This window comes from Capronia coronata, assembly GCF_000585585.1.
Source record: "Capronia coronata CBS 617.96 chromosome Unknown acBCG-supercont1.4, whole genome shotgun sequence".
Taxonomy (NCBI): domain Eukaryota; kingdom Fungi; phylum Ascomycota; class Eurotiomycetes; order Chaetothyriales; family Herpotrichiellaceae; genus Capronia; species Capronia coronata.
This window is the reverse complement of record NW_006912896.1, coordinates 1,635,067-1,656,101: the sequence shown is the minus strand read 5'-3', so window position 1 is coordinate 1,656,101 and position 21,035 is coordinate 1,635,067. Positions and strand designations below refer to the sequence as shown.

The 21,035-nt window shown below is 52.3% G+C and overlaps 7 protein-coding genes across 7 annotated transcripts; 2 read left to right on the top strand and 5 right to left on the bottom strand.

Moving 5' to 3' along the window:
- Positions 1-23: 23 nt before the first annotated feature.
- Positions 24-2,247, bottom strand: A1O1_05155 (uncharacterized protein; the record flags this gene model as incomplete). Its single annotated transcript, XM_007726041.1, has 3 exons — positions 24-1,054; positions 1,111-1,524; positions 1,575-2,247. 3 exons carry the CDS (start codon positions 2,245-2,247, stop codon positions 24-26), a joined length of 2,118 nt encoding a protein of 705 aa, XP_007724231.1.
- A 1,020-nt stretch (positions 2,248-3,267) lies between these two features.
- Positions 3,268-4,959, bottom strand: A1O1_05154 (uncharacterized protein; the record flags this gene model as incomplete). The annotated part of the gene is made up of 3 exons (XM_007726040.1): positions 3,268-3,570; positions 3,624-4,610; positions 4,660-4,959. The coding sequence occupies 3 exons, from the start codon at positions 4,957-4,959 to the stop codon at positions 3,268-3,270; spliced, it is 1,590 nt and encodes a 529-aa protein (XP_007724230.1).
- A 2,539-nt stretch (positions 4,960-7,498) lies between these two features.
- A1O1_05153 (uncharacterized protein) lies at positions 7,499-8,410 on the bottom strand (the record flags this gene model as incomplete). Its single annotated transcript, XM_007726039.1, has 2 exons — positions 7,499-7,678; positions 7,748-8,410. The coding sequence occupies 2 exons, from the start codon at positions 8,408-8,410 to the stop codon at positions 7,499-7,501; spliced, it is 843 nt and encodes a 280-aa protein (XP_007724229.1).
- Positions 8,411-10,055: 1,645 nt separating this feature from the next.
- Positions 10,056-10,454, top strand: A1O1_05152 (uncharacterized protein; the record flags this gene model as incomplete). The annotated part of the gene is made up of 1 exon (XM_007726038.1): positions 10,056-10,454. One exon carries the CDS (start codon positions 10,056-10,058, stop codon positions 10,452-10,454), a length of 399 nt encoding a protein of 132 aa, XP_007724228.1.
- A 142-nt stretch (positions 10,455-10,596) lies between these two features.
- Positions 10,597-11,876, bottom strand: A1O1_05151 (uncharacterized protein; the record flags this gene model as incomplete). The annotated part of the gene is made up of 3 exons (XM_007726037.1): positions 10,597-10,830; positions 10,989-11,101; positions 11,198-11,876. 3 exons carry the CDS (start codon positions 11,874-11,876, stop codon positions 10,597-10,599), a joined length of 1,026 nt encoding a protein of 341 aa, XP_007724227.1.
- Positions 11,877-13,457: 1,581 nt separating this feature from the next.
- On the bottom strand, positions 13,458-14,105 carry A1O1_05150 (uncharacterized protein; the record flags this gene model as incomplete). The annotated part of the gene is made up of 1 exon (XM_007726036.1): positions 13,458-14,105. The coding sequence occupies one exon, from the start codon at positions 14,103-14,105 to the stop codon at positions 13,458-13,460; it is 648 nt and encodes a 215-aa protein (XP_007724226.1).
- A 449-nt stretch (positions 14,106-14,554) lies between these two features.
- Positions 14,555-20,773, top strand: A1O1_05149 (uncharacterized protein; the record flags this gene model as incomplete). Its single annotated transcript, XM_007726035.1, has 1 exon — positions 14,555-20,773. The coding sequence occupies one exon, from the start codon at positions 14,555-14,557 to the stop codon at positions 20,771-20,773; it is 6,219 nt and encodes a 2,072-aa protein (XP_007724225.1).
- Positions 20,774-21,035: the final 262 nt, after the last annotated feature.

The window sequence follows — 21,035 nt, the reverse complement described above, 5'->3', positions numbered from 1 at the left end:
TAGGGGTTTGTCTCTCTCACAGATCAATCCTGCCCGAACAACGACATGTGCCAGCCCTGGGCCCAGTCGTTGATACTAGCGGTCAGCCCGCACGTTCGCGCGAGCCAGAAGGCAAGGCCCCCCATGACGCCGAAACTGCCGACGATTTGCAGGGCGATCCAGCCACGAGTGCGCACGCTATCTTGCCAGCGCAACAGGCCCAGTGGATCATGGATTTGATAGCTGGGAATGTCAGCACAACCATACAGCATACCGGCTTTCACGCCCTTCTCCATGAGAGCTTGTTGCTGCTGCTGCTGGTGCGGCGACAAATGGTCGTGCGGGAGGACGCGGCCGTCGCGGATTTCCTCGCCCATCCGCTCCACCAACCACACTGCTCGTTCGCCGCGGGCCAGTCTCTCATATCTCTCGCGTTCACGCTGGAGACTGAGTTGCAGCTCGCTGGCCCATTTGGACAGCCGGACTTGAGCCAGGCGCTCTTCTCGCTGTGTATGGTCTGCCACTTTCGCCAACGCCCAACTGTTGGAAGTGTTGAGAGACACGTCAGATCCTAGGGGGAGTAAGACGGCGGAGTTGCTGAGGGAGGTCTGCACCGGAGACGTCAACGTCGAGTTGTGCACCGACGGGAGTGACGGCGATGATACCGTCGTCAGTCTGGGATGCCGGGCATGCCATGCCACCAGTTTGCGCGCGGCCGTATGCCGCAGATAAGATACCGTTTCCGGCTCGAATATCTGTTCCACGAGCAGGCTGAGCTCCGAGGGTAAAAGAGGCTGGATATACTCGGGTGACATCAGCAGGGATGCATCCATCGTGTCGAGGTCTGGGCCGCTCGTGGATGTGACGGTGTAAGGCGCCGCCGTTGTCGCTTTGACCTCGGCCTCAGATATGAACGATACGGGGAGCCGAGGAAGAGCTGCAAGGCCAAGATCCAGGGCTTGTTTGAGCTCGTTTTGTTCGGCTCGAGAAAGGAGATCTGATTTGGCAACGAGCGGCACGACGTTGCACAACTCTGACAGCTGGCGAATCCGTTCGCAGTCATCCTCGATGTGGTCTGCGCACGCCGTTAGTCAGGAACAACTCCCTCAAGGGGTATTGGGCTTGACATACCTTTCGAGATGAGATATAGAATTACATCAACATGTGAAGACCCTCGCCCACTGAGCAATCCTGAGAACTCATTTGTAAGTCGATCGATCGATACCATGGCATTGACAAGCTGCTGCTCTGTGTATTGGATGATCCTGTCGAGTTTGACGGCGTCCGAGGTGTCGACAAAGCAGACATTCCTCTCCAACACGGAGTCGCCCATACTCTTCCTCCGTCGCAAGATACGACTTTCCTCGACATTGGACCACCAAGCCGGGTAAGGTTTGGTACTGGCGTACACTTCACTTAGTGTCTCCACGGGGCCATGGCCGTCACGTTGAGGCCCTTTTGTTGAACTCGACAATACCGGATCAACATGGACAATATCTTCACAGAGTTGAACGATCGACTTGATAAGAGAGGTCTTGCCGACACCTGAAAACGATTAGCGAGATGTAGGAAGCAGACTCAGAGCAACAACGTACCTTTGCGACCCGCTACCATGACCTTGAATCTTCCTAGTCGTTTCCCTCGATCAGTAAACGGCCGTCGACTCGGCATCGTAATACTGGGCATGATAAGCTCTGGCTGACTGTCCTGTACGACAGCGGGTGTTTCCCCCTCGTCTTCTTCGCTAGAAGCCACTGCCTGGCTCCCAGACTCGTCATTAGTCAATTCATCGTCGGATTTTTGAAGTGATCTCGAGGATGTGGACTTGGGGCTGCTCGGGAGAGAGACGTCTTGGGACGGTAGGGGAGATGGAGTGGTCCCTCTGTCCAGCAGCGGCTGTACGGCTTCGATATTGGTATTGGTACCGGCACTGGCGTTTGACGACCGTCGTCGAAAGTGTCCGTAGGCGCCAGGCTTGATGGTAGACCGTCTGCGGCTTCCACTCCTTGCCTCCGCTGGTCGCGGGCCTGTGTGCTTGCCTGACCGCTCCGCCTCTTGAATGGTGTCCTGCAGGCTGCTCACCACCGGGGTGGGTGACGGGGTGCCGCCGCTCCGGTCGTTCTGCATTCTGGATGCATCAGGGTCCCGGGACAGGAAGAAAGTGGTGGGAGATGTGCTGTAGCGTTCGCCAGACGGCGAGGGGGGGTCGGCGGCAGAGGCCTTGCGAGGACGGGGTTCCGCATTCTCCAGTCCAATCCCGGGCCTCATGGTTGGGACCTGGAGTGGAATGCAGACAATAGTGGCACAAGGATTCGGAAGAGGAGAGGTCTTGGAGCAAATGCTCTACGAGGCTGTTGTACATAGAAAGGAAACCAAGTCGAGCTGACAGTCAATACATATGTAGGTAGTACTAGCAGCATTAGGGGTACGTAGTAGATAGGTAGGTAGCGAGGTCGACCGATTGCGGCCTGGAAGTAGTTACCCCACGGCGAACGCGATACGCGGAGAGGGGCGGGAGTCTATCTTTGTATCTTGACCTTATCACCAGAGTGAGAGTGAGATACGCAGGTACCTTAAGATACCTTAGATATCTCAACAACCGCAGCCTGCTGATGCTTCCGTCATCCGATACTACAGAGCACACGCCTTAGCACACGCCTTTTGGCCGCTTTCACTTTCGTAGTGAATCATCATCAGCTGTTATTGTTGTTGTTGTTGTCTCTCCCACCCCGTGTCCATATCTGTCTTTCCCTCCTTCAATGCACGCACTTTACGGTGAAGACAGCCAACCTCAACTTGATCGGGGACAACATTAGTTTTTTATGTCTCGTGATGAGCACTAATGTACACACTTGGCCATTCGATCAATCTCTAGGAAATCCCAGGACCCGTAGATACCCTCGCTGAAGACAAAAGTACATGGCTTTGCTGAAAAAAGACTCGCTTCTCCCGACTATGACCTTGACCATGACCATGACCCCTGGTTCTTACTGGTGGTGCAATCTGTTCTTTGTCGAACACGCAAACCCTGATCTGAAACTGGAACAATCCCATTCTCTGCTGTACTTCAGTCCGAAACTTGCTATGCGAAGACACGGAACCATAAAGGAGATATCGTGGAAAAAGACTTTTTTTTCCAAATGCGCCCGTTGCATCAAGTGCTCAGATACCACATCGCTTTTGTATCATCGCTGGACTCGGAGGAGGAAAATGGATAGGAAGCAGACGACGGTGCCGCTGATCTGACCATTGTATGGCCGAACCTGTCACTTCTCGATGGAGGAGGTCTCACGCTGCTTGGGTTTGACCACGGCCCTTGGGGGTGACTGTGCCGGATTTCGCAGCTCGCGGAAAGGCGCCACCACGACCAGCATCCTTGGGAAAGTTGGTCTGGCTTCCACTTCGTCCAGTTTGTCCACCACCCCGACCACGAGTAGAGGTGGTAGCAGCACGGGCATTGCTACCTCCATATGCGTTTGGACGAGGGCGACGCTCTTCAACATAGATCTGTTCGGTGCCAACAGTATGTGGGTTGGCTGCAACCGCTGCTGCATATCCAGCAGGGTCGGCAAATTCGACGAAGGCGCAGTTCTGCGAATGCACGTTAGGAGCTGAAGAGGAAATTGGATGGGAAAAGTACATACCTTTGGTCGTGACACATCAAAATACTTCAGTTCACCATATCGTTCGAGCACTTCGCGGAGGACTCTAGCATCCACTTTCTCATTCACGTTTTTGATGTAGGCGAGAACAACTCCCTCGGAGGCAGGCTTGTTCTGTGGTCGGTTGCCCTTTTTGCTATGTTCAGCAGTCTGCCAACCGTTGCTCTGAGAGTTGACAGGGCTGGCACTGGCGTTTGTGGATGCAGCAGGTTCGGCCGCGGGTTTGGCGGTTTGACCAGACTGCGACGGTCGAGAAGCCTTGAGCTGTGCTGCAGGAGCTGTCGTAGGGAGAGCCGGAACCGCAGGGGCCTTCGCTCCACCACCAAGCATGCTGGCCCAAGTCTTCTTCGCAGGAGGTGCTTCGACAGGAGCAGGGGTGGCAGGAGTGGGTTCTGCAGATGGTTCGGTTCGGGGGGTAGCCTCTGCAGCGGCGTGCTGTGTGGGAGCAGTGGCATCGGCTGCTGGTTCTTCCGCAGCTTGGACCGGAGCCGGTGAGCTCGCTGCAGCTTCAGTGGGTTGCTCAGCTGGTGGTGGCACGAGTGCTCCGTTGACTTCTGTCGCTCCTGCTTCAATGGACACTTCCTTCTTATCGTCCTCGAGCTTCTCATCCACCTCCTCGGCAGCAGCCTCTGTGGCAACGGTCTCCTCGATATGCGGTTGCGGCTCAGTCAACCCTTCTGCGGGTGTGGCTGGTTGTTCAGCAGGGACCTCCGGTTGCGGCTGTTCATCCTCCACAATTTCGTCCACCTCGTCACTGAGGTAGCGGAAAATGTCGTTGAGAACAAAGTAGCCATTGGGCTGCTCGGCGAGAACAAAGGTCTGGACAAATTTGTGATGGGGCTCCGACTTGTTTGACATCTCGCCAATGACTTGGACAACGATGTTGGAGTAGGAGGACTGAGAATCGACATTAAGGACGCGCACTTTACAATCTTGGAAGTCTAGTGCTTTGATCTTCTCGCTGATTGCCTATACTGCAGTCAGTATCAGTCCTGTGTTCATGGTTGCTCTGTCATACCTTGGTGCCAACCGCTGGGACCACCTTCTCGGCCTCAACACCGGTGACAAGCTGCGACTTCTTGGAATAAAACAGATGTATCTTTTCTGGGCTCTTGGACAAAGTGGTGTAGTACTGCTCGACGAAGTACCAGCCGATCTCTTGCGGGTCCGCCTTTTGGACGTTCGCGGAGGTAGTAGTACTTTGAGAGACAGAAGTAGCGTGGGTTGGTGCAGAAGGCGTGGACGCAGCTAGTTCGGCGGGCTGGGTGTACTGGGTTGCGCCATACAGACCATTGGTAGGAGCAGTTTCGGTCGCCATCATGACTGTCAGCCTTGTGATGGCGCAGGAGGCGGGTTGACGTCGCAGTTATAAATTGAAACAGGCTCTTTTAAAGCTTGAAAGAGTGAGAGGGACTATGGCGCTTCGTTCCCCAGCTAGGAAGGGAAGTCGACAGGCACAGTTAACGCACAGCTAGTGAAGGTCGAAGATAGGTAATTTGTCACACAGTGAAGAAAGGGACTGGACTGTGCGTTCGTCAGGAGGAGTGACTGGATCTCAATACAGGCAAGAAGTGGCGGTTGAAGGAAAGGCGAAGAGCAGGATTGTGACGGTGATGGTGATGGTGATTCTGGATCTGGTAGAAGGTGGTGGATGAATTAAGGGCTGATGGGTTTGTCGAACTCGCTTTTCGATGGAAAATAAAAAGGTGGAGAGGAAAGATTTGGAGCAGAGCACAGGAACTGAAGTTGAACGGAACTGCGATGCGATGCAGCGCAGCGCAGGCGCAGGCACACTGACAAGGAAGACCAGAGAACAATACGGCCATTCACACAGCCACTGGCGCACTGGTCGCAGTTGAGTGCGTCTTGGCGACTGATCACGTCACTGTCACTGGGCTCCCCCGTACTGCAGCTATAGGTCCTGCTAGCAACAACAAATTAACTCTTGATCTATCATTCAATGGACACCTCGCTACCTAAATCATATTGTTTTCAATCTGGACCAAAGTGATCTGTCACTGGCAGGTAGGTTACTGGTCAGTCGCAGAGACAGTCATTGTATTTTGTCGTTAAGATTCAATGACTCTAGTGGTGTCTCTGTGGAAATAAATGCTTGTTGTGAGGGTTTGCATGTGTGAAGTACTTGAGTATCTCAAGTTTAGGACTATGGTTAATATTTCAAGGAGTAACAGCGCCGTGCTCTTGTCCTTATCCCATACTCCTACGTAGCTCTGAAGGTAGGTTGGATGGAAGTAAACTCGGGACATATTGAAGCAGAGTCTCGCAACTATTCGGTCGGGCCAAGGCAGAGGATTGGAAAGATGATGAAGCTCGCAAATCACGTTCATTATGGAAGTCGTGGACCAGCTCATGGCTCAATATTGCATCCCCTTCTATCATGCGCTGGTTCTGACGATGTGCTGGCTACTGGCAAATACGGGCGCAATCTCCATCAAAAGACCTTGACCAAAGAACACGAACCGAAGACTTCTCTGACTAGCTTGAAGAGTGCTCAGCTTTGTCGGTAAGGATGCTAGTCTTCTAGGCTGGGGTGATTGAATAGGATAACACAAACACATACGAGCGTTTGTAGAAAGGCTGAGTGAGGCTATGGGCTACTTCAATGGGCTATGTGGCGAGTCAACTACGAGGCTGAACATCTCCAGCGCGACTTCACTCCCTCAACAACATACTGCAGAGTCACATGCACTCGCGCACACACAAACTCGTCCTCCACGACCACGGACAAAAAGAAAAATCGAGTGACAAAAAACTCAAGCCCGAATCGTCTTTGACCCCGATTCGAACCCCTGTGAAAACTCACTACTCTGACCTTTTCCTAGGCCTGGAGAGCTGGTTTTTATCAGGTAACTTTCATCTCGAAGATATCCTGCTCCTCGCTAACTTCTGCTTGGGCTTAGCTAGAAGTTGCTATGGGCGTGCAGTACCGCTACGCCAGGATTAGGACCATCAAGTTGGGTTTTTGATTTGAATTTGGCTAAAAATCCGGGAATTTGGTATATGAGTGCAGAAAAGACAAGAGTCACGGGTCACGAGTCACGGGTCCTGGGATTGCACTGGATGCGGTTGGTGGTGGCGGTCCCCCCAGTTGTGGTTGATAAGGTGTTCACAGGAGGCCACCCTGTTCTCAACGATCAAAGATATATATCTATACAATCACTAAAACCGGTTGAATTTTGTTCAGCGTTCGTGGGGTCAGAACCAACAAGCAGCCGAGAATGTACTGTTCCAAACATCAGGCTAAGTAAGGGGGTCATTATTGTCTATCACTAGCAGAAACGTGCTCTCAGATCATACTTGTAGGTTTTCTAGCTCTGCTAGACGAGGGCGGTCGCCAGCGTCAGCATCATTCCCAGTTTATCAGCTTCTGTATTCCAAAGATCCAACCTTTGTATAACCTGAGCATTATTTATTCGACGCTGGGCGTCGACGAGTTCCCCAAAGGACTGCAGACGAGGCAACCACGGCCTCGGGTAAGCACAGTCGTATTCGGCCTTCCATACTTCTGCTGAGGTGGCCTCCCACAGCGGCCGAGGAGATGGTAAAGGAAGCGATAGGTAAGCATCGGTGAAATGGCATGGAATGCCAGTTTTCATGTAGACCACCCTGTCAAGCAGAAACCACACAGCCAGGTATCTGGTAGATATCATCAGCCCAGGATCCGCTTACTCAAGAGTCAAGACGCAGAGAGCACATAAGATCAGGAGGGAATGATGTCGTACCTTCTTCCCGATTCCACAAGCACCCAGTCTCTCCAGGACCGATTCGGTCGTTCCTGTTCAGAGATAGCAAACTGTCCAGCCACAGATTCAAGAAGACGGTGGGATATACGCTACTCAGTTAGCTATTTGATCAGTCACCAGATCATTGGACTCCAGGGGTCGTACGTGGCAGTATAACAGTGTTTCCTTGTCTTGTTGCGCATGTGTCGTGCTGTAGTCCATCACACGCATGATGACATACATGGTAAAGGCTTGGAGGGATGCGAGCAGCTCCTCAGAAGAGTAGGTGGTAGCCTGTAAGGGAGGTGCTTTATTAGCCCATCATCGATCAAGCAGACGTAGAGGAAAACAATATCATCTTACTTTATCTGCCAGTCTGCGTTGCTCTGCCCAAATGGTCTTCCAGACAAAATCTCTTGTTTCCGGCGTGCGCCAGGCAAACATCCGCGCAATGCTCACGCAGTTTGCAAGGGGCTCGGGAAAGGGTAGACCCAAGTTATTGGACCCGAGGCATGGATGGATGAATGGCGGAAGAGTGTCCTTGCGCGTCATCATGCTTGGATATGGCCGCAGCATCTGGATGATCAATGTAGCATTCTGTTGAGCGACAGGATCGCCCATCGGTAAACATACTAGGAAGCCTTCCCATGGTAATTGGGGCTCTTTCGTGAGATCGCGCAAGGAGAGAGGCGTCACGCTGTCCGACTCTGTCGCTGCACCAAGCGTGACGAGGGACGTGTCGCTCTCAGGGACAGTCCATCTTAAGCCAGTCACATCTGGGAGAAACTTTGTTGATGATGAGGGAGGAGAAGTGGCCGTGGCCATGAATGGCGATAACGACATGTCCCACAGCGTCTGCAACTCTGGCACGTCGAGGGCGGGAGGAAGACTGAAGACTCCATATTGGTTATCGTCTCTCGCCAAAGAGGCTGATCGTGTGGTTTCTGTGAGGGCACTCAGAGGGTCGGTCGTCTCGGTCGACAGATTCCCGGCCGGACGATAGACACAGTCAAGTCCTTTGCGCATACAACGTGAACATTGGGACTGGCGATCACACTTGACCCTGGCCGCGCTGCAGACAATACAGGGTCGAGCACGGGTACGCGGCCGGTCTCGTGTCCGACGGCAGTACTCAAGGTGTCGACGACATGCAAGTTCTTTGACTATTAGCTGTTTGAAGATGGACAACCTTGTGCAAGAGAAGACCGTACCTTGATTGAATGGCTTATTGCAGATTGAACAGCGGTACATGTTATCCTCCACTTTGTTGAACTCGGGCAAGGCCCGTTGAATAAACCTATAGTCTCCAATTCGGAGCAAGCAGGAAACAAATTCGGCTTTTGAACTGATGCGTGTGTACTTACTTCTATTAGATGGCAAGATGATGGCGGAGATTGTTGGGATGTGGTTGTACAGCTGACAAAGCAAATCAGGAGTTGAATTGATCGACGAGGCTGACGTATGACAGATGTTGGTCTGTAAATACCAGTATATGGCTCCATGGATATCGTCCATCTTTGCCCTGGCAGGCTCCTCTGGACAAGCATGGGGAGTATGTTGTTTTACACCACAAGATGATCACTTGAGCCACTTCTCGAACTGCTTGCAAGACGGTTGAACAGACAAGCGGTAGCCATCTTTACCCTGATAAGACGCAACGATGGATCCTGATGATGAGGCTTCGACGAGCAGCCAAGGTCTATCCCCTCTCCCATGTCTGCTCCGCTTCCTGAGGATGGGGTAAAGACTCTGTGACTTATAACATCACAAGAGTGTTGCTGGACGCTGCGAAGCGTCTCATCCCTCGAACCATCAATCGTGGTTGATTGAATGGGTGGATGTTCCTATGATTGACAGGATTTCCCGAGTTCTCCTTCACACTTGCCAGCAATATCGGACAAGATACTGTCCGGCATCTTGCACAAGATATGGCCCCCACCCCGAGATCGAGCAAGACATATATAAAGGGTGTTGCGACAGCATCTACCTTTATCGTACCATGTCTTCGAATAGTGGCCCGCTCCACGCACTGTGCAGTCCAGCCCCAGGGGGGTCTGCCTCGTCTAACCAACAAATATCCTGAATCAACATCAGCGTGGTGCAGGAGATCACACACCACGGGGAGTTCACTGATCTGTAGAGCTATTTCTCAACGATCCCCTTCGCTACTTCCTGTAGGGCGTCTTCGAAGGAGCTCTTCTTCAGCATCAGAACAACAACACAAGACCAATATCGCTACCAGCAACGACGGTGACATTGTGTGCTCCATCAAATCAATATCAGCCACCGAGGATCAAGGCACAATCGCAACCATCACACTTTCGAACCCAAGACGGCTCAACAGCCTCAACAGTCAAGTGATAGAAAAAGTCGCAACGACACTGTGTTCTCTCGCACGAGAGCCTGCACTACGCTGCGTGGTGACCAAGGGTGCCTTGTCTCCCGGCAAGACGCCATCCTTCAGTTCTGGCGCCGACATCTACGAAATGGCAGCGTTGAGCAATCACACTGATGCCAAACGATTCATAACACAACTGCACGATGCATGTCAAGCAGTGCGTGACCTTCCCGTGGTGACAATCGCGCAGATCCACGGCCTATGCTTTGGAGGAGCCTCGAACTCGCCGCGGCGTGCGACTTCCGGTACGCAACGCGCCTTTCGACATTCAGCATGCCCGAAACCAAGTACGGCGTTCCGTCAGTGATTGAGGCGCGGCTGCTGGCCAACATCGTTGGCTGGCAGAAGACCAAGGAAATGGTGTACCTCGCGAAGGTCTACACTGCTGATCATATGGAGAACTGGGGATTGGTCGATACGGTCTGTGAGGATGTGGAAAGGCTTGAAGATAAAGTCTCCGAAGTTGTGAACACGACGGCATCCTACAGTCCGCTAGCCATGAGAGCTCAGAAAAAGCTTGTCAGGGTGTGGGAGGAGAGCGATCTCGTCCAGGGAGTAGAGGCAGGCATTGGTGCGTATGCGAGTATGTTCGAGGATGGAGGTTCCGAGCCTGCGAAATATATGAAGACTTTCACGGAGAGGAAGCAACACCATGACAAGGATGTGGAATAGATCGAAGCAGTACGATATTGCAGCGAGATCTTTAAACAAAAACCCATGTCCGATTTGCAAGCTTGCATCCTATGTCAGGCTAACACCAAGTAATTGTCTATACTTGGGCCTCTTCCGGGATGCGCCTAAGGCAATCTACCACTCATGGCGCCTTAACTTCCAGGACCATCTTACCTACGTTCTTTCCCTTCAGCAGGTCTGCCAACGCAGCCGGTGCCTTCTCCAGGCCTCCACGGACTACTGTCTCGGCGCGCTGCAGCTGGCCTTCTTGTGTCCACTTCAGAATATCCCCACGAGCGTTGGGGAACTCAGAAAGGTAGTCGAAGGCGTTGAAGCCTTGCACGGTGATCGAGAGCAGGGCGAGACGGTAGGCGTCCTGATAACGGTGGCTGAGTCAGCGGCAGTGGCATCAGACGGGATTGGGATGACTCGGACAAATATCCAAGGATCGAGGGCATGAAGATTAGTGAGGCAAGGAAGAACTGCCTGGTAGATTCTTGCACGATGGTTGGGGCAAAAATTGGGACAGCGTACCTTGATGCCACTGTAGGTATCCGTCTTGTTGTAGATACTCACAGCGCCGCAGATGACGATGCGGGAGAGCTTGTTCGCCTTGTCGAGAGCCATCTGTAGGATCTTTCCGCCAACTGGAGATGGGAAGGTAAAGTCAGTTTCAGGGCGTGTCCTGACTTCGATGCTTTTCCAACACCATTTCCGGCAGGAGAGGAGAGCTCAACACGTACCATTATCGAAGTAGACATCAATACCGGCTCCGACGGCCTCGGCGAACTTCTCCTCGAAATCCGCCGCTTTGTAGTCCACGGCAGCATCGAAGCCCAACTCTTCCACGAGAAAGCGACACTTCTCTGCTCCCCCAGCGATACCCACGACCCTGGCGCCCTGGATTTTGGCAATTTGAGCAGCAACATTTCCCACCGCGCCAGCCGCGGCGCTGACCACGACGGTCTCTCCCTTCTTCGGCCGACCAATGCGCAACATACCCACGTACGCCGACAGACCCGTGAGGCCCAGCAGGCCGAGCGCATCGCTGACCTTGGCGCCCTCCGGCAGAGGCGCCTTTTGAACCTGATCGGCGTCGACAATGGCATAATTGACCCAGCCGGTCCACGAATTGACCAAGTCGCCGACTTCATAGGTTGAGAAACGAGAAGCCAATACTCGAGCGAGCGTCGGACTGAGCATCCGGTCGCCGATCTTCATGTTCATAGCCGGGTTGGGTGCGGTGAGCCATTTGCGCAGAATCGGATCGAGGGAAACATAGAGCGTTTCGACGAGAAGTTGCCCTTCCTTGAGGTTGGAGGCCGACGGGACTGGCACAGTTCTCTGGGCGAAGGTCTTGTCGGGGATGATCTCGTTCTCAGGCACGCTGGCCAGGAAGACCTCGACATTCTCTGAAGACATGGTTATGTAGGGATCACGTTGATCCAAAAAGAAAGAGAGGGAGAACGGATGAGCTAAGCTTGCAATGACTCTGTGATGATAGAGTAAAATTCAGATGATAGCCATGCTCATTGCTCACCTGAGACGGGTTGCCTTTATAGACGCTGTGTCGAGGCGGCTTGTCCGAGTCCTTTGTTCGGTTCGACCGAAGCATTATTAATTGTCCACGCGCAGGGCAGAGACCCCTACGACGATGTGGAGATCTTTCGAACGCCATGTTGGCTATGTCTAATGGAATAGAGGAGAGCGGTCCTTGATGCTGACCAACGTCGCTCAATTTGGTCGAGACTCTCTCTCATCCAGCAAAGCGACGTCGAGGGACGGGACCCACCGAGTCCCCACAGCCTCGCCCAAATTAGGCGAGATTCCTTTTCGGGCAATCTGGTAGCCTCGCCCAATTTGGCCGAAGCCACCATCTTCAACAAATGACCGACCCGCACGCCATGATGTAAGGGCAATAGTGTTCACCACATGACGCAGAAGCTCTCTGTCTCTACGTCCATTTCTCGGCCGGAAGGCATTCCATGACCACGACCACGCGTGCAAAAGGAAGGTACGTGGGTGGGGCCACCACAACAAGCTACGGCGCAATCAAGAAGTCTCTCGCTCACAACAGATTTCAGATTGGTTGACGGCACAGGACATTCAGTAGCATTCCTAAGAACAGGAGGGTTCTCCTGCGCTCTTCATGTTCTCGCGGACACGAGGATATGACTGGATACCCAGCTCTTCTCATAAAGGACGACGTGTATTTATATGGCTGCATTTCGTCCAGCTACGAATGCATTAAGTGAGGCGTTGCTAGGTCTCGAACACGCCCTTGCCGGCCAAGTATTCTCTGGCTGTGGCTCCCAGAACAGCGATAAGAGGGCACGGAAGGATTGGTGGAAAACGCACGATCTATACAGCAGAAGATAGACTCCATCGCTGTCAAACCGTAACGTGTTTGCTGTTGATCGACTATTGGATCTGTCCAAAGAACTGGAGCAGTGGCCACTCGCCACGTCGTCTGCATGATGCCGCAGATCAAAGGAAGGATGAGGGATTTGGACGGCAGATTATGGCCCGAAGGATATAGCAATTGAGCTGGAGTTTCTCCTGCAATAGCAACGGTCTTACCACGGGCCATTGATGAGTGACAGTCCGTGCTGTTCCGTGCTCAAGGAACCTGTATCACCTGCTGGGGACCTCCGCATATCCTATGGCAAGGCCGCAGATTGGCAGAGGTGCGGCATTGGGAAGAAGGAGGGTGTACGCGGGTTGGACAGGGGCTTCCGTATGCATTTGCCGTGAAAACAGGTCCTTCCGATGCAAGCTCGATGCGGTCCTCCATGTGAATCCATGCCAATCCATAACAAAGGTAATGGTGCTTGCGGCGGTGATCCGCCTCATTGGCATTCTGTCGCGACCAGCAACTTCGCTCCCCCAATACGCGGATCGGGCAACTGGCGAATCTCTGGTGGACTGGCAATTATGACAGATTGCAGCATGCTAGCATAGCACCTTGACGGCGCTGGAGCTTGATAGAGTGGCATTCAACACTCAGTAAAACCCTGGACTCGGGGGTGTATATTGTTTAGGCGTGGATGCTGCAGTGCCATTCGTTTTGTCGACTGAAGTGTTAACAGGATCAGCATCTTGCTGCTCTTGAACCATTCGTTCCTTCTCTTCCCGGCGTTTCCTTGCATTAGTCTGCCATATTCTATCCTCTTCCTGTAATTGCCGCAGTGCTTCTTCCCACTCTTGCTCTTGGATTTCGTCCCCTGTCCCAAGTACTTTTCCCACATCCACATCTTCGCCTCGTTGCAGTTTTTGAACCACCTCTCTCAGCTTTTCGAGTTTCAAGTCCGCTTGTCGCGTATAATTGGCGAAGTCATTCTTGAGCCCCATAATACGGATAGCTTGAGAACCGATCAAAAGGTAAATCCATACGAAATAGGTCGCCGGATTTGATGGCTTTTTCTTTTTCGACGGGTCCGGGGTAGAGAATCTACTGCGAATGCTTTTAGGTATAACTGAATGCCAAATCGAGGGTTGCATGATTCGAGGAAGATGGCTCGACTGCGAGCCGTTGTGCTCATGTCGTCGCAAAATATGCGGTCTCGTAGAGGCTTGGAAATTCCATGCTCTGAGGGCGGCATTTCGAGGAGCTGACGCATGGAGTATACGGTATGACTGAGAGGGGTTCATGGTGTACAGATGCGATGAATCAGCACAGTCTGAGAATCATCAGCACAGCAGCAAAAGAGGCTGTCAGCAAATGCAGGCACTTTTGCGACAGCAACTCATTTTCTTAACACAAGCAAGGAAAATCGCAGTGCAGGAATAGCCAAAGGTTGCAACAAGAGACGCCGCCTTGTCCATGGCAGTCATCTCTAGCTTTATCTAGTAAAGTGCATCATGCCGCTTTTGTTAGTTCCGGCTAATCACTTGCTAAGACAAGGCTGAACCTCAGCCTTGTTGGAGTGGGGTTTCCCTCGGGAACATTTCCGTGTTTATTTTATGGCCGAATCTGGAATGACGCGCTTATCAATGTATGTGTTCAAGCCATCATAGGCACAATGACCTACACCAAGGTCAAATAAGGCCTAAGCAGCTATTAGACCACGACATGCGTATCTGAACATCTTTCTTTGACCATGATAGCCACGAAGGATTGTTCTCCGCCGTCGACGGTGGACAATATCCGCGCCGAACTAAATCTGCCTGCGCCATCATTACATACGCTCAAGTTTCTACGCGCAATCCTTGGGCTCGACACCTCTGAGAAACACACCCCTGTGCGCACCGCGACGAAAGAAGCTCCTAACAGACCGACAAGAGCCCGGGCCCCTGCGCAGAGTGCTCCCAAACGCTGTCGTAATACCCAACCCAAAGTTCACATCCACGAAAGCTCTGGCGAGAGAAGTCCACGACTATCTTCAGCAGACCGGCGCAAGATTGCCACCGAAGTCTTCAATTCTACTCTAAAACAACTTGGCCAGGCTGCTAAAACCGAACAAGCTGCCTCCAAATCCCGGATCATTGGTACCACGCCGCTGCGACCACCCAACGTCCAACTAGCCCTTCACGAACGATCACCTAACAGGGAAAGCAAAAAGAATGGCGGACCTGCTAAAAAGGCGGCAGCGGCCACGGCGCAGAGTGAAACGCCTGATTGGCGAATAGTGGCCGATGTGTCACATTGCGCACTGCATTATCTTCAGGAGATTGACGGAAAAGATCAGGCACAACCCCGCGCAAATGAACAAGGGCTGGAGAATGCTGCATTGATATTGTTGGACAGGACGATTACACTCAATCTTGTGGCTGAAGCACAACGTCAGCTTGCCGAAATACACCAACGGCACCTGGGAAAGAAGACGGTGAAAGTCGGTACTTCGACACAGGAGACGAACATCGCCCACCACTTGTTGGCTCGGCCAGATGCTGCAGATGATGCTTCTACCTTTGGCTTCGCAACCTCGATGCAAAGTCAAGGACTTCGGCTGGTCCTCCTCATGGGACCGAAAGCGATAACCAAAGAACTACTCCTCGCACTGCAACTAGAGACTATTGGGGGTCCGGCTTGGATGAGTGTGCAAGGCTTACAAAAAGGACTGCATAATTCTGAGCAAGCTGGTCTGCAACTGCGAACAGTCTCGCTGGCTCTGTCCAAGCTGTACTCGCTCGGACTGAAATCAATCAGCCAAGTGGGGGCTCCGAATGTGCTCTTCGACTTGTTCTGTCTGGCGCTGCGACTCAAGTTTGAATCATGGACACGCTTAGGTCATTCCCCGGAGCCGGACGCAGAGGTCTGGCGACACTTCGACGTTGCAATCAAAAGGTTGTTTACGACCACAACCAGCGCGCCACTACCTTTAGCATCAGTCATTCGGCACTTGAGATTGTTTCAAAGGCTTCTAAGCCTCGCTGGCTGCCGTGATCCTATCCCCCAGGCTTTACTCGAGACGTTGGTCCAGCTGACTCAAAGCCTTCCACCTGAGTCTGAGATGCTGCTTATTATGGAGGACCAAATCGGAATTGCAGACACTGTCACATCACTGATACTGTCCTGCTATTCCACCGTATGTCGGTTGAGGCTGCTTGCGCAAGACTTAGATGCCACCTTCAGTGCAGTCGAACGTACAACGAAGTCATTCGCCACAATGCCGACACTCTCGGCAGCAAACCTGCAAAGAATTCTTCTCTACACTGCCTATCTCCGTAAGGAGGCCCTGGCGGCCATGATGTCAATCGAAAGAAAAGAAGCAGGCAGAGGAGAGAATGAAACCACAAAGAGATTACAAACGGCAATCGTCAACTTAGCGTACGTCTCATCGGGCGTTCTCTGCCAGCAGATCCAGGCGGCACTCTTGAACCTAGGGTCCGAACCAGGCAACAGAAAGCCGGAGGCATTTCTGACCACGTTAGTCAAGAATATCGAGGCCGTGTTAATGACAGAGAAGTGTGCGGTGACACAAACGCCAGAATTGGCGGGGGCATCGTGTGATGCTCTTCGCTCATGCTCTGCTGTCATCGATTTTCTTCTCACAGATGTCTCTGAATTGCTTTCCACCAGTACAATTCGGGCGGCCGTTATTCAGTTGAATGTACGGCTCTCAAACATCTACTGGGTCCGGTACCTCAAGCTGGTGCAACAACGAAAGCCGCCAACCGAACAAGCACCATTGCTGGAACTCTCAGTCAAAGGACTTCTGCAACTGCCGATGGTGGATCAGAAGTCCGCCTACGTGAGCCTGAAGTACGAAAGGCTCGCCGCATGCTATATGGAAGTGGGAGATCATGCAACGGCCAGGTCAAGGCTCCAGAAAGCACTCGATTATAATGTCAGAGATGGCACTCTCAACGAAGTCGTTGAGCTTCTGTTAACTGGACATTTCCACTCGGCATGGTCCAGACCTGTTTCGAGTTGCAAATCCTTAGGTAGGAATCTCATTATGCATACTCGACTCTCGCTCGATATGTCTTCGGCCTCTAGCAGCCATGAGATTTTCTACGACGACCTATCACTTCCCCCGATACACCGCGCTGCGCTACTCGAGAAGCAGATATACGCGATGACCGAGAAGGACATGACAGACCATCAACTGTCATTTTGGAAGGCACAGGTGGAGTTCGTTTTCAACCTAATAGACCAGCCTCAATATTGTGTCTACAGGTTGAAATTCGCCAACACGCTGCTTCACTCCGCGCTAAGGAAGAAGGTGTCGGCTTCTACTTTCTTGGCCGAGATCACCAAAGGTTGCTTGATGCTGGGCCCAGCCGACAAAGTTGATGGAAATGCCCTCGTTCACGCCTTCGAGCCTGCGTCGCGCTCGTTGTTTGCGCTTCAGTATGGATTTCTAACCGGCCGCATCACCAAACCTGCTCTGGAGAGAACTGTCAAACAGATTTCTGACATACTTCGACCATGCAGGACCCTCGAGGATGCGGAACAGAGGCTTGGAGATATTGAGTGTGCTATCTTCACATTACAGCTCAGTGTTGATTATGCTGGGGCGTTTGACAGTCCCGAGACCGCCATCGATGCATTGGAAACCCTCTATCATACCGCAGGGCTTGCAACCGAGTCTACTGGGTTGTCAAGAATCAGCATCCTCATCCAATTGGGCAAGGCCTATCATTCTGTTGAAAACATTCATTCCGCCGGCAAGGCCTTCGTGAAAGCCGAGCAGATGCTGCTTTCCGAAGAACCCCATGGGCATCTGGAGGTGGAGCTTGCCTTGGCCTACTCGGAGCATTATCTTGACATCGGCAATGTCGAACAGTGCATCAATTGGCTAGATCGTGCAGGACGTGCATGGGATAGTCAGCACGGGACAGAAGGGCCATCCTCCAGCAGATCCCGGTTAAAGCAACAGAATACTCTATGTATGGCTGCCAATTTAGCGTCGAGATTGGCTTTCCGTCGAGGGCAGCTGCCGGAGGCCACTATTTGTGGACGACAAGCCGCCAAAATCGCCGGAGTCCTTTGGCTATCGATCGAAAAGGCGTTGCAGTCTGACAACGTAACGACGCAGATGGTTTCCGCCGATGAAGACATCGAAAGCCTCACAGTAGGCGTATCAAAGCTCAACCTCTCCCGGGAATGCCCTCAGTTGAAAGCCAAGGCAATCGCATTTCAATCCCAAATAACGCTGTACTGCTCGGTGTTCAGTCACCTAGCTGCCCTGAATGCGCATTGCGGCCTCTATCAGTCAGCCGTGTGGTTCTATGAAGAAGCTCTCAGAGTAGCCAGAAAAGCTGGTCGGTCATCTCTTGAACCGAAACTCCTCAGTGACATTTCTCTCCTGCATGCACGTGCTGGTCAGATAGCGAAGGCTCAGAAGGGTCTGACGTGTCTGTCAGCACAACCGCATGAGTACACAACACAACTAAACCAAGCTCTTATTTGCGTTAACCAAGCCGACACTCATCTCCTTCTTGGCGACCTGTCGTCGGCCGACCGATGCTTCGTGGAAGCTCAAGGGCTGTTGAACCGTGACGCCGTCCGTTCGAAGACTACTGATGTCGACAATGGACCAAAGAGGACCTCCAGGACCATGGCGAAAGCCCCTGCAAGGAAACCGACCGTCAAGTCGAGGGCCAAATCGACGGCAGCGCCCGCAAAGCCAAAAGAAGCAGATACTGGATCTTCGCCGGCGACCATGGAGCTTCAGAGGGTGAAGGAAAGCATCCATTTCCTTGAAGCTAAGCTGCGATGGTTCAAATGCCCCCGTGACAACAACGATGCGATCGATTATAATTCTACAGTTGACACTGACCACCTGAATGCACGAAAGTCAATGATAGATGCTCTCAGACTCGTGCAAACAGCATTAAAGCTATTCTCAGAGGATGCAGACAACAATGTACTCGCAGAGACAGCAATGGCGCTTCCCGTGAGATATAAATCTGCAAGGAAGAGTGGCAGAGTATCCTTTGTGCAGGGACGACCTATACCAGTGAAAGCAAGTAAACCCACTGGAACGAGCAAGAAACAGAGTCAGAAGCGGGCGGATGAATCCATCACCAAAGACGGCAAAACACTCCTGTTGCAGGCTTATAACATATTGGCGGCGGTGAAAGATTGCCCGCAAAGCCAGATCTCCTCGGACATAGTCCACTCGATCCACAAGACTCTGGCTGAGATCAGTCTGCTGTCAACGGCTTTGGGGCATCCATTCGTGACCTCATCCTTGGAGCTAGTGCTCGACAAGTTGAGTCCGATGGATTTGGCACGAAACCGAGAACGGCTCATTACTCTGAGCGAGCATGCCACAGCTGAGTCCAACGAGATCCAATCTTGGCCACGCTTGTCAGCGGAACAAGTTGTTCAAGACGATGGCCATTCGAGCATAGATTTGGATCTACTTCCTCCCTCTTGGTCAATAGTCTGCCTGGGCTTGAACGAAGACAGGAGCGAATTGCTTGTTTCGCGCATCAACACGGGCAGGTCCCCTTTCATAGTCCGAATACCACTGACCAGGCCAGACGGCTCGGACATGGAGATTGAAGATCTTGATTTCGAAAGTGCAAAGGCAGAGCTCCAGGATATCATTGCGAAGGCCAACTCAAGCGCCCACGACCCCAGAGGCTGCTCGACTGATAAGTCTCTAAGAAGAGCTTGGTATGATGAGCGGAAGGCTTTGGATCAACACCTGGCCACTCTCTTGGAAAATATCGAGAACATCTGGTTTGGAGGCTTCCGTGGACTTCTTTCCGCTGTTAGCACCGATGAGATCGCACTTAAGAAGTTCGGGCAAAGCTTTTCAATGACCTTGGACAGACATCTGCCCTCTCGCCGGAAATCGTCGAAAGCGGATGTGAAAGTCGAGCTTCACAGCCATGTACTCGAGCTTTTTCTGACTCTTCGGCATCCCCAAGAAGCCGAGCTAGAGGATGCCATCACAGATCTGCTATACTTTGTGGTTGACATTCTTCAATTCAACGGCGAGCGTAATGCATACGACGAAATCGACTTCGACGCCATGGTAGTCGAAGTCTTGGATGCATTGCACGCATACCATGATGAGCAATCCAAAGCAACGAGGACAAAGCCAAGCTCTCATGTCATTTTGGTTGTGGACAAGGAACTGCAGGTCTTCCCCTGGGAATCGCTATCATGCTTGAGGGGCAGATCGGCCTCGAGAATGCCGTCCCTAGGTGCGGTTTGGGAAAGATTGCAGGCCATTCACCAGCAATCCAACCGGCGTGACGGCTATGTGATCCCTGCCACTGAAGGGACGTATATTCTCAACCCCTCCTCTGACCTGATGTCGACGCAAGACCTCTTTGGGACGGTCTTCGAAACACAACTATCCCAATTCAAGGCCATTACCAAACGAGCACCACAAGAGAAGGAGTTTGAAGAAGCCTTGCATGACCGCTCGCTGATGCTCTATTTCGGCCACGGCGGAGGCGCGCAGTACATTCGAGGCTGCAAAATCCGCAAGATGGACAAGTGCGCAGTCACCCTGCTGATGGGCTGCAGCAGTGCTAAGTTGACGGAGTGTGGCGTGTACGAGCCGTATGGGATGCCCTGGAATTATCTCAACGGTGGCAGTCCTGCCGTGGTGGGCAACTTGTGGGATGTGACTGATCGTGACATCGACCGGTTTGCCATGAAGCTTATGAATGAGTGGGGTCTGATAGAGGCAGACGAGAGGGCAAGTGGTGTCTCGGCTACAGAGTCAAAAGGGAAAGCTCCAAGCAAAACGGGCCAAGGAAAGACTGAAAGGGAGAAGAGAAGTGGTCAGACGCGCGGTGTTGTGTCTTTGGATCAGGCTGTGGCGGAAGCGAGAGATGAGTGCTTGTTGAGGTACTTGAATGGGGCGGCACCTGTTATGTATGGGATCCCGGTGTTCTTGGAGTAAATAGGAGTCGAGAAAGGGACAGTATTTGCATAGCTTTGAGTGGAATTCCAGTATGAAAGGATATGGCACGTCCTGAGTAACGTCTTGTGACGGCGAGGCTGAAGTGTGAAATTGTACATGATTCGCGGGTCTGCTTTCGCGAGGCTGACTCAAGATAAGGGCATGCACGTGACAGAGGTTTAAGCACGTGACAGCAATCTATCTGCCGAGTGTAGCTACGTCAGTTCAGGCAACCATCTACTACCTCATACTGCTGCTCAGC